This window comes from Melanerpes formicivorus, unplaced genomic scaffold, assembly GCF_026170545.1.
Source record: "Melanerpes formicivorus ecotype bairdi unplaced genomic scaffold, bMelFor1.0.p_v2 SCAF_80, whole genome shotgun sequence".
NCBI lineage: Eukaryota > Metazoa > Chordata > Aves > Piciformes > Picidae > Melanerpes > Melanerpes formicivorus.
In genome coordinates, this window is record NW_027142432.1 from 185,806 (window position 1) to 199,742 (window position 13,937).

At 55.0% G+C, this 13,937-nt stretch overlaps 1 protein-coding gene across 1 annotated transcript in view; it reads right to left on the reverse strand.

The window, feature by feature from the left end:
- Positions 1–13,937, reverse strand: part of LOC137454421 (zinc finger protein 850-like) — a 345,652-nt gene that overhangs the window by 111,852 nt on the left and 219,863 nt on the right. The window contains exon 7 of the mRNA XM_068164461.1: positions 6,207–6,978. Coding sequence (XP_068020562.1) covers positions 6,207–6,978 — 772 coding nt within the window. The remainder of the gene's footprint in view (positions 1–6,206; positions 6,979–13,937) is intronic.

Below are 13,937 nucleotides of genomic sequence, written 5' to 3' on the forward strand. Positions count from 1 at the left end.
GTCCCCAAAATGGCTATTTTTAGCCCCAAATTGGCCTTCATTGTCCCTTTTTTGCCCCAAAGTGGCCCTTTTGGCCTGAACTATGCCCTTATTGGTCCTTTTTTTGACCAAATTTGCTCTTTTTACCTCCAAATTGATCTGTATTGACCCTTTTCTGCCCCAAATTAGCCCTTTTTGGCCCCAAATTGGCCTTTTCTGGCCCCAAATTGGTCTTTATTGTCCCTTTTGGGCCCCAAATTGGCTCTTGTTGGCCTCTATTGTCTCTTTTGGGCCCCAAATTGGCTCTTTTTAACCCCAAATTTGTCTTTTCAGGCCCCAAATTGGCCGTTATTGGCTCTTTTTAGCCCCAAATTGACCCTTTTTGGCCCCAGTTTGGCCTTTATTGTCCCTTCTTAATTCCAAATTGGCCCTTTTTGGCCCCAATTTGGCCCCAAATTTGCCCTTATTGGTCCTTTTTTGACCAAAATTGTTCTTTTCTGGCCCCAAGTTGGCCTTCTTTGTCCCTTTTTAGCCACAAATTGTCCCTTTTTGGCCCCAAAATTGCCTTTATTGGTCCTCTTTGGCACCAAATTGGCTCTTTTTACCCTGAAATTGGCATTTCTGTCCCCAAATTGGCTTTTATTGGCCCTTTTTGGCCCCAAATTTGCTCTTGTTGGCCTTTATTGTCCTGTTTGGGCCCCAGATTGGCTCTTTTTACTCCCAGATTGGCCTTTTCTGGCCCCAAATTATCTGTTATTGGCTCTTTTTAGCCACAAATTGGCCCTTTTTGGCCCCAGTTTGGCCCCAAATTTGCCCTTATTGGTCCTTTTTTGACCAAAATTGGCCTTTTCTGGCCCCAAGTTGGCCTTTATTGGCCCATTTTAGCCACAAATTGTCCCTTTTTGGCCCCAAATTGGCTTTTATTGTCCCTTTTTAGCCCCAAATTATCCCTTTTTTGCCCCAAGATGGCATTTATTGTCCCTTTTTGGCCCCAAATTGCCTCTTTTTGGCCATAAATTGGCCTTTTCTGGCCCCAAATTGGCCTTTACTGTTCGTTTTTGGCCCCAAATTGGCCTTTTCTGGCCCAAATTTGCCTTTATTGTCCTTTTTTTGCCCAAAATTTGCCTTTATTGTCCCTTTTTAGCCCCCTGTTGGCTCTTTTTGGCCCTAAATTGGCCCCTTTGGGACCGAAATTTGCCCTTAATCATCTTTTCTCCCCCCAAGCTGGCCTTTATTGTTCCTTTTGAGCCCCCAATTTGCTCTTTTTGGCCCCACATTGGCCTTTATTGGCTCTTGTTTTACCCCAAATTGGCTCTTTTTGGCCTGAAATATGCTTTTATTGTCCCTTTTTTGCCCCAAATTTGTCTTTTCTGCCCCCAAATTGGCTTTTGTTGTCCCTTTTTGGCCCCAATTAGATTTTCATTGGCCATTTCTGGCCCCAAATTGGCCTTTTTTGGCAGCAAATTTGTCCCTTTTGACCCCAGATCACCGGTTTTGGACTCTAAATTGCCATTTCTCTCCCCAAATGTCCCTTCCTTGCCCCTTCCTACCCCCAAATTGCCTCTTTTTGGCCCTAAATTGCCATTTCTGTCCCCCAAGGTCCCTTCCTGTCCCTTCCTGTCCCCACCCTCTTCCTCTGTGTCCCCAGATGGGGGAGGAGCGAGCCACAGCCATCGCCCTGATGCGGAAGTTCGTCGGCTACCAGTTCACTGACACGGTCAGGAGGTCCCCAAAGTGTCCCCAAGGGTCCCCAAGGTCCCCTCCTGTGCCCCCAGGCCCTGCAGATCAAGTCAGGGGTGGCCCCAGAGCCCCTCAAGGCGATGTCTCCATGGGGTCCTACCACCCGAGTTGGCCTTCCCCATGTCCCCAACTTCTTCCTCCTCCTCCCCCCAACCTCTCCCTCCTCCTCCCCCCAACCTCTCCCTCCTCCTCCCCCCAATCTCTTCCTCCTCCTCCCCCCAATCTCTTCCTCCTCCTCCCCCCAACCCTTTTGGCTGTCACCAATCCTCTCCCTTCCCCCTCCTGCCCCCCCAGGATCGTGATCCTGGCGCTCAGCAGGGGCTGTGGCACCCGCTGCAGGTGCTGAACATGTATGGGAAGGTGGTGGCAGTGAGGCACCAGGCTGTGAGCAGGAAGAAGGACAACTGCTTCGCCGCGGCCCTCGACTCGGTGCAGAACAACATCCACGTCCAGGGCATCATCAAGGTCATCGACAGCCCCCACTTGGTGCAGCCCTGGGGGCCTGGGGGGTTTGGGAGGCCAGACTTGGTCCTTTGGAGGCTTCTCTTGGGGCTTGGAGGGGTCTTGGGGGTTTGGAGGGATCGGAAGGGGGTTTGGAGGGATCGGAAGGGGGTTTGGAGGGATCAGAAGGGGGTTTGGAGGCCAAACTTGGTCCTTTGGAGGCTTCTCTTGAGGCTTGGACAAGTGTTGGGGGGGGCTGGAGCCATCTTGGGGGGGTTGGAGGCATCTCGGGGGGGCTGGAGGTCTCTAAAGGGGCTTGGAGACATCTCAGGGCTTTGGTGGATCTCGGGGGCGGTTGGTAGCCCTTGGATGCCCCTTGGTTGCCCCTGAGGTGCCCCTGAGGTGCCCATGGTGTGTGCCCACAGGCAGCCATACTCTGCACTGCAGCTCCCAGACTCTGCTGCACAATGGCAGCAGAACCCCAGCCCAGAGCGGGGCCTGGGACCCCTGCAACCCCAACACCCCCTGCAGGTGTGTGCCCTCAGCCCTCCCGAGCCCCCACCCCACCCCCTACCTTCCCCATCTCTCCTGTCACCTCTGCCCTCCCCCTTCACCTTTCCCCCTCCTCACCTCTGCCCCCCCCCTTTGCCCCCCCTCCTAACCTCTCTCCCCCCTCACCTATGCCCCCCGCACTTTGGCCCCTCCCACATCTGCTGCCCCCCCCCGCCTCCCCTCCACCTCTGCCCCCCCTCACTTCTGCCTCCCCATCCCCAACCCCTCCTTCATGGCCACCACAAGGAGTGGCCACCAGAGGGCGACCACCCGAGTTGGCCTTCCCCATGTCCCAAACACCTCCAGTGGCTCTCATCCACCTCTAACAGGCCCCAGAGTGTCCCCTAGGCCCCCAAAAGTGTCCCTTTATTGTGGCCTTTATTGTCCCTTTTTAGCCCCAAATTGGCTCTATTTGGCCCCAAGTTGGCCTTTATTGTCCCTTTTTGGTCCCAAATTGGCCTTTATTGTCCCTTTTTAGCCCCCTGTTGGCTCTTTTTGGCCCTAAATTGGCCCCTTTGGGACCCAAATTTGCCCTTATTCATCCTTTTTTGACCAAAATTGGTCTTTTCTGGCCACAAGCTGGCCTTTATTGTCCCTTTTTAGCCACAAATTGTCCCTTTTTGGCCCCAAGTTGGCCTTTATTGTCCATTTTGGCACCAAATTGGCTCTTTTTACCCCCAAAAAAATCAGCAGCTCAGCTAGGAACTCTCTCGAGGGATAATGGGATAGATAGACATCTGGGCAAGGCTCTTGGTAAGGTTAATCTGTGGATACGCCTTTTAATGGCAGTTGCCCTGAGATACCCTTCCCGAGATGATCTTCCATGGAATCCTAAACCCTGGACTTCCATAGATGAGGGAATTAAGTGTCTGAGAGAATTTGCTGTTAGAGAGCTACTCTATGGTGAACATGAAACTCTGAATCCTGATGACATTCCTGTGGGTATTGGTCTTGCTAAGAAGCTCATCAAGCTTGCTCCTTCTAATTATGCAAACATTCTGGCAAGCAGAATTGTGTCAAGGAGTTATGGTGGAGCTCCTCCTACAGTTGGCCAATTCAGTGATCAAATGAGACAACTGGAGGAGAGCATGACACGTGGTTCTTTGGTTTCAGCCATTGAAACTCTGTCTGGAAAAACTGAGAGTTGCATGAAGGATCTGAAAGATTCCCTATCCCAATTGGCACAGAGAGATAATTCCAATTCTTCCCCCAGGTGGATACAAGTTTCATCTGTGAGGAACAGACATCCCCCAAGGAGGCCATTCCAAACCAGAACAAACCAAAACAGACCACCGAGGCAGTCACGTAGGACTGTTTGGATAACTCTGCATCTCTCTATGAAGAACTTCTTCCTAACATCCAGTCTAAAGCTCCCCTGGTGCAGCTTGAGACTGTGTCCTCTTGTTCTGGTTCTGGTTGCCTGGGAGAAGAGACCAGCCCCCACCTATCTACCACCTCCCTTCTGGTAGCTGTAGACAGCAATAAGGTCTCCCCTGAGCCTCCTCTTCTCCAGGCTAAGCAATCCCAGCTCCCTCAGCCTCTCCTCATAGGGCTGTGCTCCAAATCCCTCCCCAGCTTTGTTGCCCTTCTCTGGACACCTTCCAGCATATCAACATCTTTCTTAAACTGAGGGGCCCAGAACTGGACACAGGACTCAAGGTGTGGCCTAAGCAGTGCTGAGTACAAGGGCACAATGACTTCCCTGCTCCTGCTGGCCACACTGTTCCTGATACAGGCCAGGATGCCATTTGCCTGCTTGGCCACCTGGGCACACAGCTGGCTCATGTTCAGCCTACTATCAACCAGTACCATCAAGGTAGCTTTCTGTCTGGCTGATCTCCAGCCACTCTGACCCCAGCCTGTAGCACTGCATGGGGTTGTTGTGGCCAAAGAGCAGCACCCAGCACTTATAGGGGCTCTGCCTCCAACCAGATGGAGGGGAGAGACAAATTGGTTTGTTGGATCACACAGAACCAATAGCCTGGCAAGTTGAAGCCATGAGAGGATAAAGCTTTAGTAGATACAGGTGCCCAGAGTGCTCTCACACCATCAAACCATGAGGGGTGGAACCCATCTGTGTTTCTGGTGTGTCAGGAGGATCCCCACACCTGGATGTGTTGGAAGCTGAGTACTGGGATGCAAGCCACAGTTTGCTTTCACTTGGAGGCATGGAAGGAGTCACTGGACTCGATTGCCCCAGAGCTGGAAACACAGCCCCAGCATTTGCAGCATTTGGACTGGGCATGGACTGATCCAGACTGTGCTGGAACAGAGTGGAGCTGCAGAGCACCTGCAGTGAGCAGCCCTCTGGGTACTGCAAAGCGACCTCCTGTGGAGTGAGAATGGACAGTGCCTGAGGTGTGCTGCTGATTGCTGCTGGGCATGGTGCAGGTGGCACAGAATGAGGGCTTGGGAGTATCAAAGGTTAAGCTGAAAATTTGCTGCCATTACTCCATCCTGCCTCATGCCACCTTCACAGGGACAGTGCTGGCTGGAGCAAAGTACTACAGGGCTTGAAGTTCAGATGGCAACATGGGAGGCTTCCTGTTCTGTTTGCTGCTGTTGGGTTCTGGTTCTCAGGTGCTGGCTCTTTGCTGAGGGGGAGGGCTGAAGGGGTTTAACTCCTGGCTGCTGCTGCTGACTGCTGTGCTTCTTTCTGCAAACAGCCTCAGGTCAGTGTGCACTATGTGACCTCATCTGGATTCAGCTCTGTTGATGTTGTCTCAAGTCCTTATCTCAACCCAGAGGGTTTTTTGATTTGGGGGTGTGTGTTATTTTTCCTTCACTTCTGTTTTGGGGGGAAGAAGCAGATTAACCTCTTCTCAGCTCTTCAACTTGTTCCAGCCCCACAGTGGAAAGCCAACAGAAGCTTTCTGAGTTCTTCCAAAGATCTCCATGAGCTTCCCCCTACACCCTCCAAAGATCCCAAAAGTCAGTCCTAGGACCATCCAAATCCCAAACATGTAAGATCACCTGAAAGCCCCAGAAGAATGCCTCTGAGATGCCACTCAAGACTCCTCTGAGAACCTCAGTTTGCCTTCCCTCGACGGGGAACACAGCTCCACCCCAATCCCTTGGGAGCAAATGCCCCAAAATTTGGGCATTGTGGCAGGGATATCTGAAATAAAAGCAAACAGACAGGATTTGGGTAACTTTTGGGTTTTATTGAGACAATTGGTCAATGGACAGAGGATTTCTTACCCCAGGGAGACACAAAGCATTGGGGAAGAACCAGACAGACCGTGGCAAAGCCCTGCCCAGCTCCACTGGGCGCTCCAGGTATGCCGACTCAGCACTGTAATTGTTCTCATTAGCAATAATTGGTGTTCAGAAGGGCAGGAGGTGTTTGTTGCTGCTGGTGTCCCCAGTCCCTGAGAAGGGCAAAGGAAAAAGGGATGACTTTGGTGCTGGAAATGCCCTCTCAGAGGGCTCATGATTACACAACAGATTCTAGTTGGACTTATGCCTCCCCTGCAGTGCAGGCTGCTCTCTGGTGTGGGTGCAGCGGTGCTTGTTAAGGTTGCCCTTCTGGGTGAAGCTCTTACCGCAATCAGCACAAGTGAAAGGCTTCTCACCAGTGTGGGCGCGGCGGTGAGCAATGAGAGTGCTCCTCTGGCTGAAGCTCTTCCCACAGTTAGCACAGGTGAAAGGTTTCTCACCGGTGTGGGTGCGGTGGTGGCGAATGAGATTGTCCCTACAGCTGAAGGCCTGACCGCACGCAGCACAGCTGAACGACTTCTCGCCAGTGTGCACACCACGGTGCTCTGTGAGAGCTCGCTTCTTGGTGAAGCTCTTGCCGCAGTCAGTACAGCTGTAGGGCTTCTCACCATTATGGATGAGTTGGTGCTGGATGTATTGAGTACTCGTGGTGAAGCTCTTCCCGCACTCAGCACAGGGGAACAGATGCTCTTCAGTGTGTATGCGGCGATGGATGGCGAGAGTAGACCTGTGTTTGAAGCTCTTGCCGCAGTCCCTGCAGGTAAAGGCCTTCTCACTGGTGTGGGTGAGGTGGTGTTGCCTAAGATGAGAGAGCTGTCTGAAACGCTTGCCACAGCTGTCACAAGAGAAGGGCTTCTCTCCGGTATGGGTGCGGCGGTGCTGGGTGAGAGTGCTGCGCAGGGTAAAGCGCTGTCCACAGTCAGCACAGGTGAAAGATTTCTCTCCAGTGTGGGTGTGGTGGTGCCGGGTGAGATTGCCGCGCTGGGTGAAGCTCTGGCCACAGTCAGCACAGGTGAAAGGTTTCTCTCCAGTGTGGGTGCGGCGGTGCTGGGTGAGATTGCCGCGCCGGGTGAAGCCCTGGCCGCAGTCTACACAGGTGAAAGGTTTCTCTCCAGTGTGGGTGCGGCGGTGCTGGGTGAGATTGCCGCGCCGGGTGAAGCCCTGTCCGCAGTCAGCACAGGTGAAAGGTTTCTCTCCATTGTGGGTGCGGCGGTGCTGGAGGAGATGAGAGTTCCAGCGGAACCTCTTGCCACAGTAACCACAAACGAAGGGCCGGGAGCCAGGTTGTGGGCAGTGATGCTTCACTAGCTCTGAGCTACCTGGGAAGCTCTGCCCACACTCAGAGCACTGATTCAGCTCTTTGGGTGACACTGAGGGACCTGCTCTGGCTTCATCCTCCTCCATACATTCCTCCCCCTCATCCTGCTCACCTTCATCATCATTATCCTCCTCTTCATAGTTGTCATTCTCAGCATCATCCTCCATCTTCTCCTCTTTTTCCTCCCCATCCTCCTCTACCTTGGCACTGCACATTGGCTTCTCCAACTTGATCTCTGGGTGCTGCTTCTCCACCCAGCTCTTGTCTGGGTCCTTCTGTGAGGCCATGCTGTGGCAGGAAGGGGTCACAGCTCTGCAATATGGAAGATGGAAGCACCTGAGCCCAGGACCTCAAACTCTCAGATCCTGCCTGGGTCATGACAGTCCCTGACTCCCAAAACCCAGCTGGAGGAGAGAATGCAGAGGGGACCTCAAACCTTCAGTTTCTGCCACAGTGTGGGCACAGACCTCTAATACCTGTGCTGAGACCCCAGGTTCCTGTGATCAGTGCCCTGAGGTACCCTGGGACTTACACATGGTCTTGTCCTACTCTGCTCGAGCCTGGTGGCATTGGCAGGGTGGTTCCTGGACCAGGCCCTGTCCTTTGATCTCCCCTGGCTCAGACAATGGAGGCAGCAGCACTGACCAAGGAAGAACAAACCACCTCCAACCTTCTCCCACCACCCTCCAGATCCCAACCCCCAAACATCACCTCCTGCTCACAACACACTCCCAGCAGCCTGGAGCATTCCTCAACTCCCACAACACCTGATGGGCCTCAGAGCTCCTGGAGAGGTGAAATATGCTGCACAGGAGGAGGTGGAGGCTGGGAGCTGCCCTTGGGGCTGGGGTCCTGCTGTTTCCCCACTCTGGGTTTCTTACCTCTTGGGCTGCTCCAAGGGGCAGGACTGCAAATTCTGCTCTTCCACAGCACACAGGGGCAGGGATGATTGAGAGACCACTCAGCCCCTGACAGAGAGAAGCAAAGGGCTCAGGGGAGAGCACTGATCTGCAAGGCATGACTCAGCACTGCCCAGGACCAGGCAGCACAGCTCAGCCTTGCTGGGGGCAGTTCCCGAGCCCAGCAGCACAGCCACAGCACACAGCCAGGGCTGATCAAGATGGGAGACCTCAACAAGTGCAGACTCAGCTCCTTGCCCAGCACACAGCCCCCAGCACACAGCCCCCAGCACACAGCTGCAGGCCAGCACCACAACACAGCTGCCTCCACACAGCCTCTCCCAGCCCTTGCCTAAAGCTTCCTCCCACTGCCTGCCCAGGCCTCTGCTGCCTGCAGCTGCCTTTGCCAGCAGATCTTGCTCTGGCCACAGCTCTCCTCCCAGGTCCTGCCCCCACCCCACACACTCTGTGCTCACCTTTGACCTGCACACACCTCTCTGCTGCCCACTCCCCAACAGAAGATCACAGCAGCCCTCAGGACACACACAAAGGGAGCTTCATGATCTCTGCAGATGCAGCAAAGGGGGAAGGGACTTGGGCAGCTTCTTGATAAACTTCTTCAGCCCTCACTGGGATGCTGGAGGAGTCTCTGGCTCCTGCCCAAACCTCACACCTCCAGCACCCTTCACACACCTGCAGCCCAAAGAGACTCACTGGAAAGGGTTTGGCTTCCTTCTCTCCCTGACCATTTCTCTCACCTTGCTCTTTGCAGTTCCCTGGAGCTGCCTCTCCACATCCCCAAGAGAAAATGAGGTTGGATGGGAGGGCACAGTGCCCATGGGCTGCTGTTCATCTCCCAGCTGACACAGGCAGAGCTGCAGCACAATTCACTCCTTTCACCTCCTAAAATGCTGCCAGATTCTGCCATTCCCTGCACACACATTTGCCACCTGGGCCCTGCATCCTCTCCCCTTTTTGGGGGGACAAGGCCTAATTCCTGCCTGACCATCCCCAGGCCTTTCCCTCATTCCCAGCACATCCATGGCCCTGCTGCCTTGGCTGTCCCATGGTCCTGTGTCCCCCACCTCCACTGCCACTGCAGCTGGAAGGGTGGAGTGGGAAATGCTGTGGCTGAGGAAGCATCTAAGCAACTGGGCTGGAAGCAGCAGCACAAGAATGGAAGGGGCCTGAGACTAAAGGCTGGGATCAGCTGGAGGGCTGAAAGAACAGCACCAAGCCAAGGGGGGGTTACAGATGGGGGCTGGGGAGGGACCCTGCAGCCACCTCAGGCAGCAACTGACGAGAGCAAGGGGGACAGAGAGGGAGTGAGACCTCAGGTGACTCCTGCCATGGGGGATGGCTGGGCTGTGTGGCTAGGAGCCCTGAGTGCCTGCTTGGGCTGTGCTGGATGTCAGGAGGGGACAGGGGACTGTCCTCAGCCAGGCAGGGTTTGGGGCTTTGAGCTTCTGGGGTCAGCTGCTGCCAGCACCATTGGAGGCAGGAGCCAGGCAGAGCCACACAGCTGCAGAACTAAGCCCTCCCACCCCCTGCAGCCTTCACCCTCCATCTCTCCATCCATTGCTCCATCTCCACTCACTTGCTGCCCTCTCAGAGTCCCCAGGGTCCCACAGCATCACCAGGGCTGATCTACACAGCCAACAGGACCCAACAGAAGTCCCTGGATGACAGCATGGAGGAGAATCCCTGTGGTGAGTGGAAGGCACTGGGATGTCTTACACCAGAGAGTAGAGACCTCCAGAAGGGACAGCAGAGTCCAGAGGGACACCACAAAGTGTCATCTAGCTTAGTTCATTCCCACAAGGCCTGCACCCACTCTCTACAAAGGAACAGCACAGGATCTCCAACCTCCTTTGCCCTTCCTCTCTGCTCCCAGGAACAGCTTCTGGGATCTCTCTCTGCAGAGGAGCTTTGAGGCCTTGGCAATGCTGCCAACTGCGGCCTGCAGCGGCCTGGCTCACCTGGGAGCTGCCTACCAGAATCTGTAACTGCAGCTCTTGGGTATGGGGGAGGAGGGGCAGAGAGGCATGGGGGAGGGGGAAGGCATTTGGGGCCTGGGGTTCTGGCCTGCTTTGGTGGAGCTCTGGAGGAAGCTTTGGCCTAGGGAGGTTGCTTGGCTCCCGTGGCCCAGGCACACTATGGATTGTTGTGGATTGGATGCTTTGCACTGTAGGATGCAGCTCTGAACAGCACAGTCATGGAAACTGCCCAATTCTATCCAACCCTCTGGCCACAGCTTGGCATCAACTCCTTTCACAAGGCTCAAAGAGAGCCTCTCTGCCTCCTGAAACCTAAGGCAATACCCTGCAGAACAAGTTGGAGGAGCTCAAGGGGACAAGCTGCAGAGGGGGCCCAGGGCAACCTCCTGAGCTTCAACAAGAGCAAGGGCAGGGTCCTGCCCCTGGCCTGGCACAATCCTCACAATCAGGACAGCCTGGGGGAGGAGGGGATAGGAAGCAGCCCTGCAGAAAAGCACTGGGGGGTGCTGCTGGACAAGAAGCTGCACAGGAACAGACAGGGGGAGCCTGCAGCCCACAAGGCCAAGGGCAGCCTGGGCTGCACCAAAAGCAGCAGGGCCACAGATGGACAGAGGCCATCCTGGCACTTGGCTCTGCTCTGCTGAGACTTCACCTGCAGCACTGCAGCCAGCTCTGGAGCCCTCAACACAGGAAGGACATGGACCTGATGGAGAGGGCCCAGAGGAGGGACACAAAAATGATCAGGGGCTTGGAGAAGCTCTGCTACCAGGACAGGCTGAGGGAGCTGGGGGTGATCAGCCTGGAGAGGAGAAGAGGAGGCTCTGGGGAGACCTAAGAGTGACCTTCTGGTACCTGAAGGGGACTATAAGAAGGCTGCAGAGGGACTCTTTGAAGCCATTACCTCTGGTCCTGTCCCTGCAGGCTTATGCATACTAGAGCAGAGCAGATTGAGATTGGAGGGGAGGAACAAGTTCTGCACCAGGAGCCTGCTGGAACACTGCAACAGGTTGCCCAGGGAGGGGGTTGAGGTCCCAGCCCTGCAGAGGTTCAAGGTGAGGCTGGACAGGGCTCTGGGCAACCTGAGCTAGTGCAGGATGTCCCTGATGACTGCAGAGGGGCTTGGACTGCAGCACCTTTGCAGCTCCCTGCCAACCCAAACCACTCTAGCATTCTAGGAGTCTAAGTGCAGCCTCCAGGGAGAGCAGGAAAAAGATGAGGCAGAGGAGGACAAGGAAGAGGACAAGGAGGAGGAGAACCAAAATCCCTTCCTAACTCCTCCAAACCTCTGCCAAATTCCTGGAAAGCTCTTCCAGCTCTGCAGAGTTCATTCTGAAGAGAGCTGAGGGAGTTGCTAGGCTCAGGGATGTCTTGCACACTCTGCACAAATGCTCCAGAAGCTTTCCAAGTGCCCTCAAAACCAGCAGCACAGCTCTGCTGCCACACAATGCCAGGCTGCAAGGGACCCCAAGGCTCAGCTGCTCCAACCTTGCCAGCTGACACTGGCCTGGAAAGGAGCTGGCCCAGCCCCCTGCCAAGCTGAGCCTTCCAACTCTGCCCTGCAGGGCAATCCACTACTGCCCTGGGGAGATGATTCCAAAGGCTGACTGGGAGGGAAAAGCTTTTGCCTCTGCAGGGCACTGTGCCACTTCAGCTCAACTCTTGCAGCAGCTCTTTGAGATCTGCCTTTGGAGCACCACAAACTCTGCAGCACTGCAGTGCAAAGCAGCTCAGCTTCAACTTCCAACTGCCTGAACTCTCACAGTTTAAATTCAAGGCAGGGGTCAAGCTCACACCCAGCCCAGGAGTTCACACCCAGCCCAGGAGTTCACACCCAGCCCAGGAGTTCACACCCAGCCCAGGAGTTCACACCCAGCCCAGGAGTTCACACCCAGCCCAGGAGTTCACACCCAGCCCAGGAGTTCACACCCAGCCCAGGAGTTCACACCCAGCCCAGGAGTTCACACCCAGCCCAGGAGTTCACACCCAGCCCCCATGCTCAGAGCCAGCAGCTAAGTTGAGAACATCCAAAGCTCAGAGCCAGATCAAAAGTGCAGAAACAGATCCCAAGCTCAGAGGCAGCTACCATGCTCAAGAACCAGCATATAAACTCAGAACCACTTCCCAAGATCAGAAGCAGTTCCCAAGGTCAGAGCCAGCTCCAAAACTAAGACTCAGCTCCAAAGCTCAGATCCAGTTCCGAAGTGCAGAAGCAGATCCCAAGCTCAGTCCCAGATCAAGAGTTGCAGGACCAGCCCCCAAACTCAGAGCCAGCCCCCAAGCTCTAGAGCCAGCAAATAAGCTCAGAACCATTTCTCAAGCTCAGACCCAGCTCCCATGTTCAGAAGCAGCTCCAAAGCTCAGACCAAGCCCTCAAGCTCAGACCCAGCCTCAAAGCACAGAAGAAGCTCCCAAGCTTAGACACAGCCCCAAGGCTCAGACCAATATCTCTAGCCCAGAAGCAGCCTCCAATCTCTCTGCCAGACCAAAAGGGCAGAATCAGATCCAAAGCTCAGATGCAGCTCCCAAGCTCAGGAATCAGTCACTAAGCTCAGACACAGCTCCCAGGCTCAGACCCAGATCAAAATGCAGAGCCAGCTCCCAGGTTAGGAAGCAGCTCCAAATCTCTGACCAGGCCCTCAAGATCAGGCCCAGCCCCCAAGCTCAGATGCAGCTCCCAAGCTAAGAACCAGCAAACAAGCTCACCCCCAGCCCCCAGGCTCAGAGCCAGTTTCACAACTTTGCTTATTTCAAGTTCCCTTCATTGCACTTCTGCTAAGTGTCCAAATTGAAGCAGTCAGAGAATGCTTTGGGCTGGAAGGGACCCCAAAGATCAGACAGCTCCAACCCCCTGCCATGCCCACAGACACCTTCCACCACACCAGGCTGCTCAAGCCCTCATCCAACCTCACCCTCAGCACCTCCAGGGAGGGGGCAGCCAGCACCTCCCTGCCCAACCTGCTCCAGGCTCTCACCACCCCCACTCCAAACTATTGCCTCCCAAGCTCCACTCCAAATCTGCCCTCCTCAACCTTCAATCCAGTCCCCTCAGCCCATCACTCCCAGCCCCTCACCGAAGTCCCTCCCCAGCTCTCCTGCAGACCCCAACAGCTACCACAAGGCTGCTCCAACCTCTCCCCACAGCCTTCTCCTCTCCAGCCTCAGACACAACTCTCACAGCCAACCCCCACAGGGGAGCTGCCACAGCCCTCCCACCACCCACATGGCCTCCTATGCACCCACTCCAACAGCTCAACCTCCTGCCCCTCTTGGGGGCACCACAGCTGCACACAGCACTCCAGCTGGCAGCACACAATGCTGCCAGCACAAAAACCACTGCAGCAAAAGCCTCAAGCTGTGCTCAGCTGCCAAAACCAAAGGGACCTCAACTTGGCCACAAGAGAAAGGACCAAACTCAGCCAAGACACTGATCCAACACCCAAGGCTGCACAAAACAACCAGCAACAGCTTCCAGCAACAGCAGACCTGCAGCTGGGCTGCAAAGCTCTACAGAAGAAAACCACTCCAGAAGGGCTCCAGGGCCCCAGGGATTGCAAAGCCCAGGCTCTCACTCTCCTCCTGCACAAGGAAAGCTTCACTTGCCCACATGAAGCCAAACACTTCCCCACACCAAGCCATCCACACCACTTGACTTTCAACCTCCTTCAAGCCCTTGCCTGGCAGCACCACTTCCTCAGCCCACAGCTCCAGCAACACCACAAGGCCTTGAAGGCTCTCCTGCACTCCACACCTCTCAGCCACACCCACACCCCTTGGCCACCCACAACCCAACAA